The sequence below is a fragment of the Oncorhynchus masou genome, unplaced genomic scaffold (assembly GCF_036934945.1).
Source record: "Oncorhynchus masou masou isolate Uvic2021 unplaced genomic scaffold, UVic_Omas_1.1 unplaced_scaffold_1059, whole genome shotgun sequence".
NCBI classification, from domain to species: Eukaryota; Metazoa; Chordata; class Actinopteri; order Salmoniformes; family Salmonidae; genus Oncorhynchus; species Oncorhynchus masou.
In genome coordinates, this window is record NW_027000298.1 from 213,440 (window position 1) to 228,266 (window position 14,827).

At 43.4% G+C, this 14,827-nt stretch overlaps 1 protein-coding gene across 1 annotated transcript; it reads right to left on the bottom strand.

Annotated features, from left to right (window-relative positions):
* Window positions 1-231: 231 nt before the first annotated feature.
* LOC135528931 (peptidase inhibitor 15-A-like) lies at window positions 232-13,465 on the bottom strand (the record flags this gene model as incomplete). Its single annotated transcript, XM_064957926.1, is given in 5 exon segments — window positions 232-2,908; window positions 3,669-3,784; window positions 4,362-4,494; window positions 13,342-13,408; window positions 13,411-13,465. Coding segments are annotated over 5 exon segments (507 nt in total), but the record flags the coding sequence as incomplete, so codon positions are not given.
* Window positions 13,466-14,827: the final 1,362 nt, after the last annotated feature.

Sequence of the window (14,827 nt, forward strand, 5' to 3'; positions counted from 1 at the left end):
ATTACCATACAGACCATACTAAATTACCATACAGACCATACTAAATTACCATACAGACCATACTAAATTACCATACAGACCATACTAAATTACCATACAGACCATACTAAATTACCATACAGACCATACTATATTACCAAATCGACCACACTAAATTGGAGGAAACAATACAAGGTATTTTGTAATGTTATCTGAATGTGTTACCTCAATCAAAACCAGTATGCAATTGGAAATAATTCCACATTTATATAAAGTTTATTTTACAAAACAATTAAAAAAAAAACATCCTTTAATTAAATATTTCTGGAATATAACTTAGCAACAGTATGAATGTAGTGTGAGGATATTGATGTTTTGGGTATGAGGTTCTATGGAGTGGTTTTCCATCTAAGAACCGAAAACAGTTCAGTGAACATTATACAACATGACACAACAACAGAATCAAAGCCATCGACCAAAACCCATGCTATAAGGACATACCTGGATCCTTTCAATGCAATACTGTCCATCTGTCCCATGGTATACACTTTCCACTGAGCCTTCTGTATGCTCAGAGTCTGTTGGGTTAGCTGTAGTTGCTATGTGGTTTGGTAGTCTGTTGGGTTAGCTGTAGTTGCTATGTGGTTTGGTAGTCTGTTGGGTTAGCTGTAGTTGCTATGTGGTTTGGTAGTCTGTTGGGTTAGCTGTAGTTGCTATGTGGTTTGGTAGTCTGTTGGGTTAGCTGTAGTTGCTATGTTGTTTGGAAACCTACTGGTTGGGTTAGCTGTAGTTGCTATGTGGTTTGGTAGTCTGTTGGGTTAGCTGTAGTTGCTATGTGGCTTGGTAGTCTGTTGGGTTAGCTGTAGTTGCTATGTGGTTTGGTAGTCTGTTGGGTTAGCTGTAGTTGCTATGTGGTTTGGTAGTCTGTTGGGTTAGCTGTAGTTGCTATGTTGTTTGGTAGTCTGTTGGGTTAGCTGTAGTTGCTATGTGGCTTGGTAACCTACTGGTTGGGTTAGCTGTTGTTGCTATGTGGCTTGGTAGTCTGTTGGGTTAGCTGTAGTTGCTATGTGGCTTGGTAGTCTGTTGGATTAGCTGTAGTTGCTATGTGGCTTGGTAGTCTGTTGGGTTAGCTGTAGTTGCTATGTGGCTTGGTAACCTACTGGTTGGGTTAGCTGTTGTTGCTATGTGGCTTGGTAGTCTGTTGGGTTAGCTGTAGTTGCTATGTGGCTTGGTAGTCTGTTGGGTTAGCTGTAGTTGCTATGTGGCTTGGTAACCTACTGGTTGGGTTAGCTTCAGTTGCTATGTGGCTTGGTAGGCTGTTGGGTTAGCTTCAGTTGCTATGTGGCTCTGTAGGCTGTTGGGTTAGCTTCAGTTGCTATGTGGCTCTGTAGGCTGTTGGGTTAGCTTCAGTTGCTATGTGGCTCTGTAGGCTGTTGGGTTAGCTTCAGTTGCTATGTGGCTCTGTAGGCTGTTGGGTTAGCTTCAGTTGCTATGTGGCTTGGTAGGCTGTTGGGTTAGCTTCAGTTGCTATGTGGCTTGGCAGGCTGTTGGGTAAGCTTCAGTTGCTATGTGGCTTGGCAGGCTGTTGGGTAAGCTTCAGTTGCTATGTGGCTTGGTAGCCTAGTGGTTGAGTGCTTCATGTTTGTTGAGGTCTGAGACCTGAGTCCATGTTCTTTTGACCATGACAAGGCATAAGCTACACATTGTGTGCAATGCCTTCAGCACCATTGACACATGCTGGGATTCATTGCAAGGTGTGTTATAACGCAGCACATTATAACAGACAAAAAAACGAAGCATCGCTGGAGACACAGTGCAGTTTAGGACACAGCGTTGCGTTTGCTAGCTAAGAGAGATTTGCGGTGGCTAAGGGGTCGATTCAATCTGAATCACCAAAGTTCAGAGTTACTTGGCAATTGAAATTTAAAGATAATTTCTGATTGAGCCGACATATGCAGTGTTTACCGTGAACGCGGTCTCTGCTCACTCCAGGCCGGCAGGGTAGCCTAGTGGTTAGAGTGTTGGACTAGTAACCAGAAGGTTGCCAGTTCAAATCCCCGAGCTGACAAGGTACAAATCTATCATTCTGCCCCTGAACAGGAACTTAACCCACTGTTCCTAGGCAGTCATTGAAAATAAGAATTTGTTCTTAACTGACTTGCCTGGTTTAAAAAAATAAACTCTGCTCACATTGCCTTTAAATGTCTATTACGCCATAGAATTGGTACAGATTGAATCGAGCCCTAATTAACAATACATAAATTAATGTATTTCTCTCCACAGTTATGATGATTAGCTAAGAAAGCCCCCCCCAATAAAAAATATGTGAAAGTTAGTTAACAATCACTTTTAAAAACTAGTTCTGCTTTTGCTACTGTAGTGTTGAAATGTCAATAACTTGTATCCATTTGGCCCACCGTGAGGCACCTCCATGCGTGTCCACATTCTATGGGTACATGACCAACGGTAAACCCAGTATACTGGAACACTGGCAGGAAACATACTTCAGAGATTATCATCCGACTATCAATCAATCAATCTAATTCATCATATGATAATCATTTAAAAAATAAAAAAAATATGTAAAATAAAAAAACATGAATTCTATGTACACATTATTATAAATGTATGCTTTAATCTTAAATAAGTGTGTTTTCCACAAATGTTGTGCAAATCCTTCAAGGGGGAAAGTCTCTGTGTTGGGGTCGGGGGTCAGCGTGTTAGCACCAAATGGCAATAGGGAATAGGGTGTGATTTGGGACGCAGACTTAGTCTGGACAGGGACTCCGGGCTCTATTTGAACCACTGCAGATAGTTTGTGTTGAGGGCTGGGAAGCACATGTTGTTGGAACAGGAGCCTCCGTAGCTCGGGGGACAGGCGGAGCACGGGACGCCTACTTTGTAGGGTGCCTCTCCGATCCAGTTCCCTCTGGAAAACACAAGACAGACAGACACAGAGTTAATACGGGCACGGAGTGGTCTGGGATTCAGCTATAAGATAGCATATAAACTATATAACTATCTTATAGGGAATGTATTTAGGGAATGTGAAAGCTAGCCAGAGAGATAACGGTAAAAATGTTCACATATTTTGGGTGACATCGTTTTCTTCATTTCAGTAAGCCTGTGAGTGGCTACAACGATAGTGGCCACAGTTGTCCCTGTGGAAGGAAAATGCTTCTCTTGATTGAGGGGCTTTTATAAAACACAACTGCACATGTCCTAAGACACCAACACATGTGTTCTTCAGTGTGGAAGCCGGTGGTGATTTAAAAACATGTCAGCTGGTTGTATTATGAGGTCACAAGTCAGTCAGAATTCCCAACGGGTCATGAAACGGCAAGGCCTTCGATCACGGAATACAGGAAGAGAGAAATGATTCTGGACTTCTCTGAGGTTCTGGAGGAGTTGGAATGGACCTGGTACCTGGGATGTATATTCAGCTTTGTGCTGAAGCTCAAGCTCCAATGGAAGGAGATGAACCGGTACGGTTGCCAAACCGTCAGGTTGAGTATTGGCATGATCAGAACTACCAGTTTACCACTGTTGAAAAGTAACAGGTCAACAGCATAGAAGTTGATGTGAAAAACAAAGACTTTTCCTAAAGATACTGTATTCCTACTTCCTGAAATGTCAAAAGGGGGTTTAAGTTGGAGAAAAGTTTTTGCATTCTATTACCGTCTACTTACTTAGATGAATAGTTACACACTAAGAATGTTGTCCGTTTCCACACGTTCCCCCACACGTTCATATTGTGACAGGTGTGTATAGCACAGCCGACTTTGTTTGTTGTGGCCCAAACCATCTGTAAAGTAGAGAGACAGTAGGGATCATCAATTATCCAAAGATCATCCATACCACTATCATCAAAATGGCAGGTTCAAATTCAACTTTTCCAATCAAGCATTGATGTCAACTTGAGATTTGCACTACACTTCAAGTCAAGCATGTGAATCTTAAGTTAATTTATCAATCAAGCATTGATGTCAATGGGAGATTTGCACTACACTTCAAGTCAAGCATGTGAATCTTAAGTTAATTTATCAATCAAGCATTGATGTCAATGGGAGATTTGCACTACACTTCAAGTCAAGCATGTGAATCTTAAGTTAATTTATCAATCAAGCATTGATGTCAATGGGAGATTTGCACTACACTTCAAGTCAAGCATGTGAATCTTAAGTTAATTTATCAATCAAGCATTGATGTCAATGGGAGATTTTCACTACACTTCAAGTCAAGCATGAATCTTAAGTTAATTTATCAATCAAGCATTGATGTCAATGGGAGATTTGCACTACACTTCAAGTCAAGCATGTGAATCTTAAGTTAATGTATTCTGCCCATACAACATTATGACTTTTCCTTGACTGTCTTCTTACCTGTGTATAATGTGTACACATGGGTCCGTAGCATTTCAGGGGGCATCTGGGGTTGCAGTCCCGGGGATAAGGGAACACATAGTCCTTCACTTCATCATGCCAGGGCTTCACTAACTGGAGAATAGAGCGGTAGCTGAGGACAGAGACAGACAGATTAGTACTGAGGACAGAGACAGACAGATTAGTACTGAGGACAGAGACAGACTGGTTAGTACTGAGGACAGACAGGTTAGTACTGAGGACAGACAGATTAGTACTGAGGACAGACACAGACTGGTTAGTACTGAGGACAGAGACAGACAGATTAGTACTGAGGACAGACAGGTTAGTACTGAGGACAGACAGATTAGTACTGAGGACAGACACAGACTGGTTAGTACTGAGGACAGAGACAGACAGATTAGTACTGAGGACAGAGACAGACAGATTAGTACAACCATGGATTGATGACGGCATTTGCACAAAACTGAAAGCGCAAGCAAATGCTTTTAATCAGGGCAAGGTGACCGGAAACATGACCGAATACAAAACAGTGTAGTTGTTCCCTCCGCAAGGTAATCAAACAAGCTAAGCGTCAGTGTAGAGACAAAGTAGAATCTCAATTCAACGGCTCAGACACAAGAGGTATGTGGCAGAGTCTACAGTCAATCACAGACTACATAAGGAAAACCAGCCCAGTCGCGGACCCCGATGTCTTGCTCCCAGACAGACTAAACAACTTCTTCGCTCGCTTTGAGGACAATACAGTGCCACCGACACGGCCTGCTACCAAAACCAACGTAAGTAAAACATTTAAAAGTGTTAACACTCGCAAGGATGCAGGCCCAGACGGCATCCCCAGCCGCGTCCTCAAAGCATGTGCAGACCAGCTGGCTGGTGTGTTTACAGACATATTCAATCAATCCTTATCCCAGTCTGCTGTCCCCACATGCTTCAAGAGGGCAACCATTGTTCCTGTTCCCAAGAAAGTTAAGGTAACTGAGCTAAATGACTACCGCCCCATAGCACTCACTTCTGTCATCATGAAGTGCTTTGAGAGACTAGTCAAGGACCATATCACCTCCACCCTAACTGACACCTTAGACCCACTCCAATTTGCTTACCGCCCAATAGGTCAAAAGACGACGCAATCGCACTGCACACTGCCCTAACCCATCTGGACAAGAGGAATAGCTATGTAAGAATGCTGTTCAACTACAGCTCTGACCCTGGGTCTCGACTCCGCCCTGTGCAACTGGGTCCTGGACTGCCTGACTGAGGACAGACAGAAGAGTACAGAGGACAGGGACAGACAGATTAGTACTGAGGACAGACAGACAGATTAGTACTGAGGACAGAGACAGGTGGTGAGGGTAGGGAACAACATCTCCACCCCGCTGATCCTCAACACTGGGTCCCCACAAGGGTGCGTTCTGAGCCCTCTCCTGTACTCCCTGTTCATCCACGACTGCGTGGCCACGCACGCCTCCAACTCAATCATCAAGTTTGCAGACGACACAACAGTGGTAGGCTTGATTACCAACAACAACGAGACGGCCTACAGGGAGGAGGTGAGGGCCCTCGGAGTGTGGTGTCAGGAAAATAACCTCACACTCAATGTCAACAAAACAAAGGAGATGATCGTGGACTTCAGGAAACAGCAGAGGGAACACCCCCCTATAGACATCGACGGGACAGTAGTGGAGAGGGTAGTAAGTTTTAAGTTTCTCGGTGTACACATCAAGGACAAACTGAAATGGTCCACCCACACAGACAGAGTGGTGAAGAAGGCACAGCAGCGCCTCTTCAACCTCAGGAGGCTAAAGAAATTCAGCTTATCACCAAAAACACTCACAAACTTCTACAGATGCACAATCGAGAGCATCCTGTCGGGCTGTATCACCGCCTGGTACGGCAACTGCTCCGCCCACAACCTTTCAGCTCTCCAGAGGGTAGTGAGGTCTGCACAACGCATCACCGGGGGCAACTTACCTGCCCTCCACACCTACACCACTCGATGTCACAAGAAGGCCAAAATGATCATCAAGGACATCAACCACCCGAGCCACTGCCTGTTCACCCCGCTATCATCCAGAAGGCGAGGTCAGAACAGGTGCATCGAAGCTGGGACCGAGAGACTGAAAAATAGCTTCTATCTCAAGGCCATCAGACTGTTAAACAGCCACCACTAACATTGAGTGGCTGCTGCCAACATACTGACTCAACTCCAGCCATTTTAATAATGAAAAATGGTATGTAATAAATATATCACTAGCCACTTTAAACAATGCCACTTTATATAATGTTTACATACCCTACATTACTCATCTCATATGTATATACTGTACTCGATACCATCTACTGCATCTTGCCTAAGCCGTTCGGCCATTGCTCATTCATATATTTATATGTACATATTCTTATTCATTCCTTTAGACTTGTGTGTATAAGGTAGTTGTTGTGAAATCGTTAGGTTAGATTACTTGTTAAATATTACTGCATTGTCAGAACTAGAAGCACAACATTTCGCTACACTCGCATTAACATCTGCTAACCATGTGTATGTGACAAATAAAATTTGATTTGACAAATAACATTTGATTTGATTAGTACTGAGGACAGAGACAGACAGATTAGTACTGAGGACAGAGACAGACAGATTAGTACTGAGGACAGAGACAGACAGATTAGTACTGAGGACAGACAGATTAGTACTGAGGACAGAGACAGACAGATTAGTACTGAGGACAGAGACAGACAGACAGACAGATAGACAGACAGATTAGTATTGAGGACAGAGACAGACAGATTAGTACTGAGGACAGAGACAGACAGATTAGTACTGAGGACAGAGACAGACAGACAGACAGACAGATAGACAGACAGATTAGTATTGAGGACAGAGACAGACAGACAGACAGACAGACAGACAGACAGACAGACAGACAGACAGACAGACAGACAGACAGACAGACAGACATGACTAAGACATGGGGCGCTGCAATAGATAGCGACCATTTTATGGGCTCCTGTTTTACCTGTAACATAATGTCTCTGTCATCATTTCCTATGACTGAAAACAGCTTCTGGACATCAGAGCACCATTAACTTCTGTTCTGTTTGCGAATGTGCAGTTACTGGAGAATAAATTGGATGAACTCCTATTATCCTATCAGTTGGACCAGAAGAATGGTGTAATATTCTATACTTCTATGGAGTCTTGGCTGAACAAGGACATGTATACTATATATCTTGTGGGGTTGTCATCGTCTAGACCGGACGACAGCCTCGAGTAAGGCTCAGGGGGAGGGCTGTGTCTCTATATATCTTGTGGGGTTGTCATCGTCTAGACCGGACGACAGCCTCGAGTAAGGCTAAGGGGAGGGGTGTGTCTCTATATATCTTGTGGGGTTGTCATCGTCCTAGACCGGACGACAGCATCAAGTAAGGCTCAGGGGGAGGGGTGTGTCTCTATATCTTGTGGGGTTGTCATCGTCTAGACCGGACGACAGCCTCCGAGTAAGGCTAAGGGGGAGGGGTGTGTCTCTATATATCTTGTGGGGTTGTCATCGTCTAGACTGGACGACAGCCTCGAGTAAGGCTAAGGGGAGGGGTGTGTCTCTATATATCTTGTGGGGTTGTCATCGTCTAGACCGGACGACAGCCTCGAGTAAGGCTAAGGGGGAGGGGTGTGTCTCTATATATCTTGTGGGGTTGTCATCGCCTAGACCGGACGACAGCCTCGAGTAAGGCTCAGGGGGAGGGTGTGTCTCTATATATCTTGTGGGGTTGTCATCGTCTAGACCGGACGACAGCCTCGAGTAAGGCTCAGGGGGAGGGGGTGTGTCTCTATATCTTGTGGGGTTGTCATCGTCTAGACCGGACGACAGCCTCGAGTAAGGCTCAGGGGGAGGGGTGTGTCTCTATATATCTTGTGGGGTTGTCATTGTCTAGAGCCCGGACTGACAGCCTCGAGTAAGGCTAAGGGGAGGGGGTGTGTCTCTATATATCTTGTGGGGTTGTCATCGTCTAGACCGGACGACAGCCTCGAGTGCAGTAAGGCTAAGGGGGAGGGGTGTGTCTCTATATATCTTGTGGGGTTGTCATAAATCTAGACCGGACGACAGCCTCGAGTAAGGCCAAGGGGTGGGGTGTGTCTCTATATATCTTGTGGGGTTGTCATCGTCTAGACCGGACGACAGCCTCGAGTAAGGCTCAGGGGGAGGGGTGTCTCTATATATACTGTGGGGTTGTCATCGTCTAGACCGGACGACAGCCTCGAGTAAGGCTAAGGGGGAGGGGGTGTGTCTCTATATATCTTGTGGGGTTGTCATCGTCTAGACCGGACGACAGCTTCAAGTAAGACTAAGGGGATGGGGTGTGTCTCTCTGTTAAGAGCAGCTGGTGTGCCATCTATAATATTAAGGAAGTCTGGAGGTTTTGCTCGCCGGAGATAGAATACTAGGTTTCTTATAGCTGTCTATTTCTAATCACAACCCGATGCTGATACTAAGACCTCACTCAGCCATCTGTATAGAGATATAAGACCTCACTCAGCCAGCTGTATAGGGATATAAGACCTCACTCAGCCAGCTGTATAGGGATATAAGACCTCACTCCAGCCAGCTGTACAGGGATATAAGACCTCACTCAGCCAGCTGTATAGGGATATAAGACCTCACTCAGCCAGCTGTACAGGGACACAGAGACGCATTACAAATCTCTCCCTCGCCCTCCCTTTGACAAATCTCTCCCTCGCCCTCCCTTTGGCAAATCTGAACATAACTCCTCCCTTCTGATTACAAGAAAAACTCAAACAGGAAGTACTAGTGATGCGCTCAATATGGAAGTGGTCTGATGAAATGACATTTCACTGATATTTCCCAGCCATTCCCTGACCCTGTCTGTAATACATACAATACATACATAAATAGTTATTTTCCACCATAATTTGCAAATAAATTCATAAAAAATCCTACAATGTGATTTTCTGGATATTTTTCTCTCTCATTTTGTCCGTCATAGTTGAAGTGTACCTATGATGAAAATTACAGGCCTCTCCCATCTTTTAAGTGGGAGAACTTGCACAATTGGTGGCCGACGAAATACTTTTTGCCCCACTCTTACATTTAATAAAAGCCGACCACCATTGTCCCTAAGAGCCCCAAGAGCCCCTGTCTAAATGACTACCGACCCGTAGCACTCACATCTACAGCCATGAAATGGTTTGAAAGGCTGGTCACGGCTCACATCGACATCATTGATGTGATCCATCATGGTCCCTGTGCCCAAGAACACAAAGGCAACCTGCCTAAATGACTACAGACCCGTAGCACTCACGTCTGTAGCCATGAAGTGCTTTGAAAGGCTGGTCATGGCTCACAACGACACCATTATCCCAGAAACCCTAGACCCACTCCAATTCACATACCGCCCCAACAGATCCACAGATGATGCAATCTCTATTGCACTCCACACTATCCTTTCCCACCTGGACAAAAGGAACACCTATGTGAGAATGCTATTCATTGACTACAGCTCAGCGTTCAACACCATAGTACCCACGAAGCTCATCACTAAGCTAAGGACCCTGGGACTGAACACCTCCCTCTGCAACTGGATCCTGGACTTCCTGACCACACCCCTAGGTGGTAAGAGTAGGCAACAACACATCCCGCCACGCTGACCCTCAACACAGGAGCCCTAAGGGTGCGTGCTTAGTCCCCTCCTGTAATCCTTGTTCCCCACGACTGGCTGACCACTCACGACTCTAACACCATGAAAACGTTTGTTGACGTCTAACGGTGGTAGGCCTGATCACCGACGATGACGAGACAGCCTATAGGAGGAAGTTAGTGACCTCTGTGTCCACACACACAAACCGACATAGTAATTAAGAAGGCATGACAACGGCTCAAGATTTGGCATGGCCCCTTCTATAGCTGCACTACTGAGAGCATTTTGATCACAGCTTGGCAAAGCAATTGTTTGGCATTCGACCCCAAGGTGCTACAGAGGGTAGTAAAAACTGTCTGCATATTACTGGGACTAAGTCTCCTGCCATCCAGGACCAGGCGGTGTCAGAGGGGCCCTAAAAACTGTCAAAGACTCCGGCCCTATAAGTCTGGAACCAGCAGGACCCTGAAAAAAAGCTCCTATCCAAAAAAATTAAGACTGCTAAATAGTTAAATACACTGAACAAAAATATAAACATAAATATGTAAAGTGTTGGTCCCATATTTCATGAGCTGAAATAAAAACATCCCAGAAAATGTCTCATACGCATTAAAAATATTATTTTGCTCAAATTTGTGGACAAGTGACAAATTTCTACTTTGCAAAGATAATCCATCCACCTGACAGATGTGGCCTATCAAAAAACAGGATCATTACACAGGTGCACCTTGTGCTGGGGACTGCAAAAGGACACCCCAAAATGTGCAGTTTTGTCACAACACAATGCCACAGATATCTCGAATTTTGAGGGAGCTTGGAACTGGCATGTTGACTGCAGGAATGTTAATTTTCTACCATAAGTTATCATTGACTCAGTACTGGGACCCTGTGTATATAGCCTAGTTATCATTACTCAATGCTGGTACCCTGTGTATATAGCCTGGTTATCATTACTCAGTACTGGGACCCTGTGTATAGTCTAGTTATCATTACTCAGTACTGCTGGTACCCCTGTATACAGTCTAGTTATCATTACTCAGTACTGGTACCCTGTGTATATAGTCTAGTTATCATTACTCAGTACTGTGCCCTGTGTATATAGCCTAGTTATCATTACTCAGTACTGGGACCCTGTGTATATAGCCTGGTTATCATTACTCAGTACTGGGACCCTGTGTATATAGTCTAGTTATCATTATCAGTACTGGTACCCTGTGTATACAGTCTAGTTATCATTATTCAGTACTGGTACCCTGTGTATATAGTCTAGTTATCATTGCCAGTACTGGTACCCTGTGTATATAGTCTAGTTATCATTACTCAGTACTGGTACCCTGTGTATATAGTCTAGTTATCATTACTCAGTACTGTACCCTGTGTATATAGTCTAGTTATCATTACTCAGTACTGGTGCCCTGTGTATATAGCCTGGTTATCATTACTCAGTACTCGGTGCCCTGTGTATATAGTCCAGTTATCATTACTCAGTACTGGTACCCTGTGTATATAGTCTAGTTATCATTACTCAGTACTGGTACCCTGTGTATATAGTCTAGTTATCATTACTCAGTACTGGTACCCTGTGTATATAGTCTAGTTATCATTACTCAGTACTGGTACCCTGTGTATATAGTCTAGTTATCATTACTCAGTACTGGTACCCTGTGTATATAGTCTAGTTACCATTACTCAGAACTGGTACCCTGTGTATATAGCCTAGTTATCATTACTCAGTATTGGTACCCTGTGTATATAGTCTAGTTATCATTACTCAGTACTGGTACCCTGTGTATATAGTCTAGTTACCATTACTCAGAACTGGTACTCTGTGTATATAGCCTAGTTATCATTACTCAGTACTGGTACCCTGTGTATATAGTCTGTGTATAGGGTCTGTACTAACGGGACAGCTGATTCATTGACTGATAGTCAGGAGGAGGAGGGTCTGTACTAAAGGGACAGCTGATTCATTGAAGGCCAGAGACGTTGCCTGCATCCCAAATAACACTCCCCTACGTTTCCCCAGAAGGCGAGGTCAGTACAGGTGCACCAAAACTGGGACCGAGACTGAAAAACAGCTTCTGTCTCAAGGCCATCAGACTGTTAAACAGCCATCACTAGCACAGAGGGGCTGCTGTCAACATACAGACTTGAAATCATTGGTCACTTTAATAATGTTTACATATCTTACATTACTCATCTCATATGTAAATACTGTATTCTATACTATTCTACTGTATCTTATTCTATGTATTACTCATCTCATATGTATATACTGTATTCTATATACTATACTACTGTATCTTAGTCTATGTATTACTCATCTCATATGTATATACTGTATTCTACACTATTCTACTGTATCTTATTCTATGTATTACTCATCTCATATGTATATACTGTATTCTATACTATACTACTGTATCTTAGTCTATGTATTACTCATCTCATATGTATATACTGTATTCTATACTATTCTACTGTATCTTATTCTATGTATTACTCATCTCATATGTATATACTGTATTCTATACTATTCTACTGTATCTTAGTCTATGTATTACTCATCTCATATGTATATACTGTATTCTATACTATTCTACTGTATCTTAGTCTATGTATATACTGTATTCTATACTATACTAATGTATCTTAGTCTATGTATTACTGTATTCTATACTATTCTACTGTATCTTAGTCTATGTATTACTGTATTCTGTACTATTGTACTGTATATCAGTCTATGTATATACTGTATTCTACACTATTCTACTGTATCTTATTCTATGTATTACTCATCTCATATGTATATACTGTATTCTATACTATACTACTGTATCTTAGTCTATGTATTACTCATCTCATATGTATATACTGTATTCTATACTATTCTACTGTATCTTAGTCTATGCCCGCTCTGACATCCCTCATCCAAGTATTTATATATTCTTAATTACATTCCTTTACTCAGATTTGTGTGTATTAGGTAGTCGTTGTGAATTTGTTAGATTACTTGTTAGATATTACTGCACTGTCGGGAACTAGAAGCACAAGCATTTCACTACATTTTCCGCAATAACATCTGCTAACCATGTGTTCGTGACCAATAACATTTGATTAGATGTATCCCCCATAGAGCTGTGGTCAACAGTAGTGCACTGAATAGGTAATATGGCACCATCTGGCACACATACAGGTCACGAGATCCAGGATCCGTTCACCCTCCCCTCCGACATCTGAACCTTAACCTTTAGAGGGTGATACACCAAACTGAGCAGGGTCAGCACCCAGGGTCAACAGTGAAGGGTCAGAGGTTAGAGGTGACTCCACCGTCCGGTCCCTGACAGAGAGGTTCTGGCCCAGGAACCTGAGGAGGTGTCGAGGTCCGTGTCCCACAGACACGCGTGGGCCCAGTCCTCAGCTGATTTAGACAGGGTCTCGTCCCACGTCTACACACCGAGAAACACGCACACCACACACACACAAGTAGAAACATACACATACACACACACATACAAACGCATACACAAAGACACACAGAGAACATAAGAAAATGTAGAAAAGTGAGTAACATGACTGCAATGTAGCTTGTCTCTAATCCATGTTCTCTCTACTAAAGCCTGTCTGTAATGCATGTTCCCCTACTAAAGCCTGTCTATAATCCATGTCCCCCTACTAAAGGTTGTCTATAATCCATGTTCCCCTACTAAAGGTTGTCTCTAATCCATGTTCTCCTACTAAAGCCTGTCTCTAATCCATGTTCCCCCTACTAAAGCCTGTCTCTAATCCATGTCCCCTACTAAAGCCTGTCTCTAATCCATGTTCCCCTACTAAAGCCTGTCTATAATCCATGTTCCCCTACTAAAGCCTGTCTATAATCCATGTTCTCCTACTAAAGCCTGTCTCTAATCCATGTTCTCCTACTAAAGCATGTCTATAATCCATGTTCTTACTAAAGCCTGTCTCTAATCCATGTTCTCCTACTAAAGACTGTCTATAATCCATGTTCTCCTACTAAAGCCTGTCTCTAATCCATGTTCTCCTACTAAAGCCTGTCTCTAATCCATGTCCCCCTACTAAAGGTTGTCTCTAATCCATGTCCCCCTACTAAAGCCTGTCTCTAATCCATGTTCCCCTACTAAAGGTTGTCTCTAATCCATGTTCCCCTACTAAAGGTTGTCTATAATCCATGTTCCCCTACTAAAGGTTGTCTCTAATCCATGTTCTCTACTAAAGCCTGTCTCTAATCCATGTTCCCCTACTAAAGCCTGTCTCTAATCCATGTCCCCCTACTAAAGCCTGTCTCTAATCCATGTTCCCCTACCAAAGCCCGTCTATAATCCATGTTCCCCTACTAAAGCCTGTCTATAATCCATGTTCCCCTACTAAAGCCTGTCTCTAATCCATGTTCTCCTACTAAAGCATGTCTATAATCCATGTTCTACTAAAGCCTGTCTCTAATCCATGTTCTCCTACTAAAGCCTGTCTATAATCCATGTTCCCCTACTAAAGCCTGTCTCTAATCCATGTTCCCCTACTAAAGCCTGTCTCTAATCCATGTTCTCCTACTAAAGCCTGTCTATAATCCATGTCCCCCTACTAAAGGTTGCCTCTAATCCATGTCCTCCTACTAAAGCCTGTCTCTAATCCATGTTCTCCTACTAAAGCCTGTCTTTAATCCATGTTCTCCTACTAAAGACTGTCTATAATCCATGTTCTCCTACTAAAGCCTGTCTCTAATCCATGTTCTCCTACTAAAGCCTGTCTCTAATCCATGTTCCCTTACTAAAGCCTGTCTATAATCCATGTCC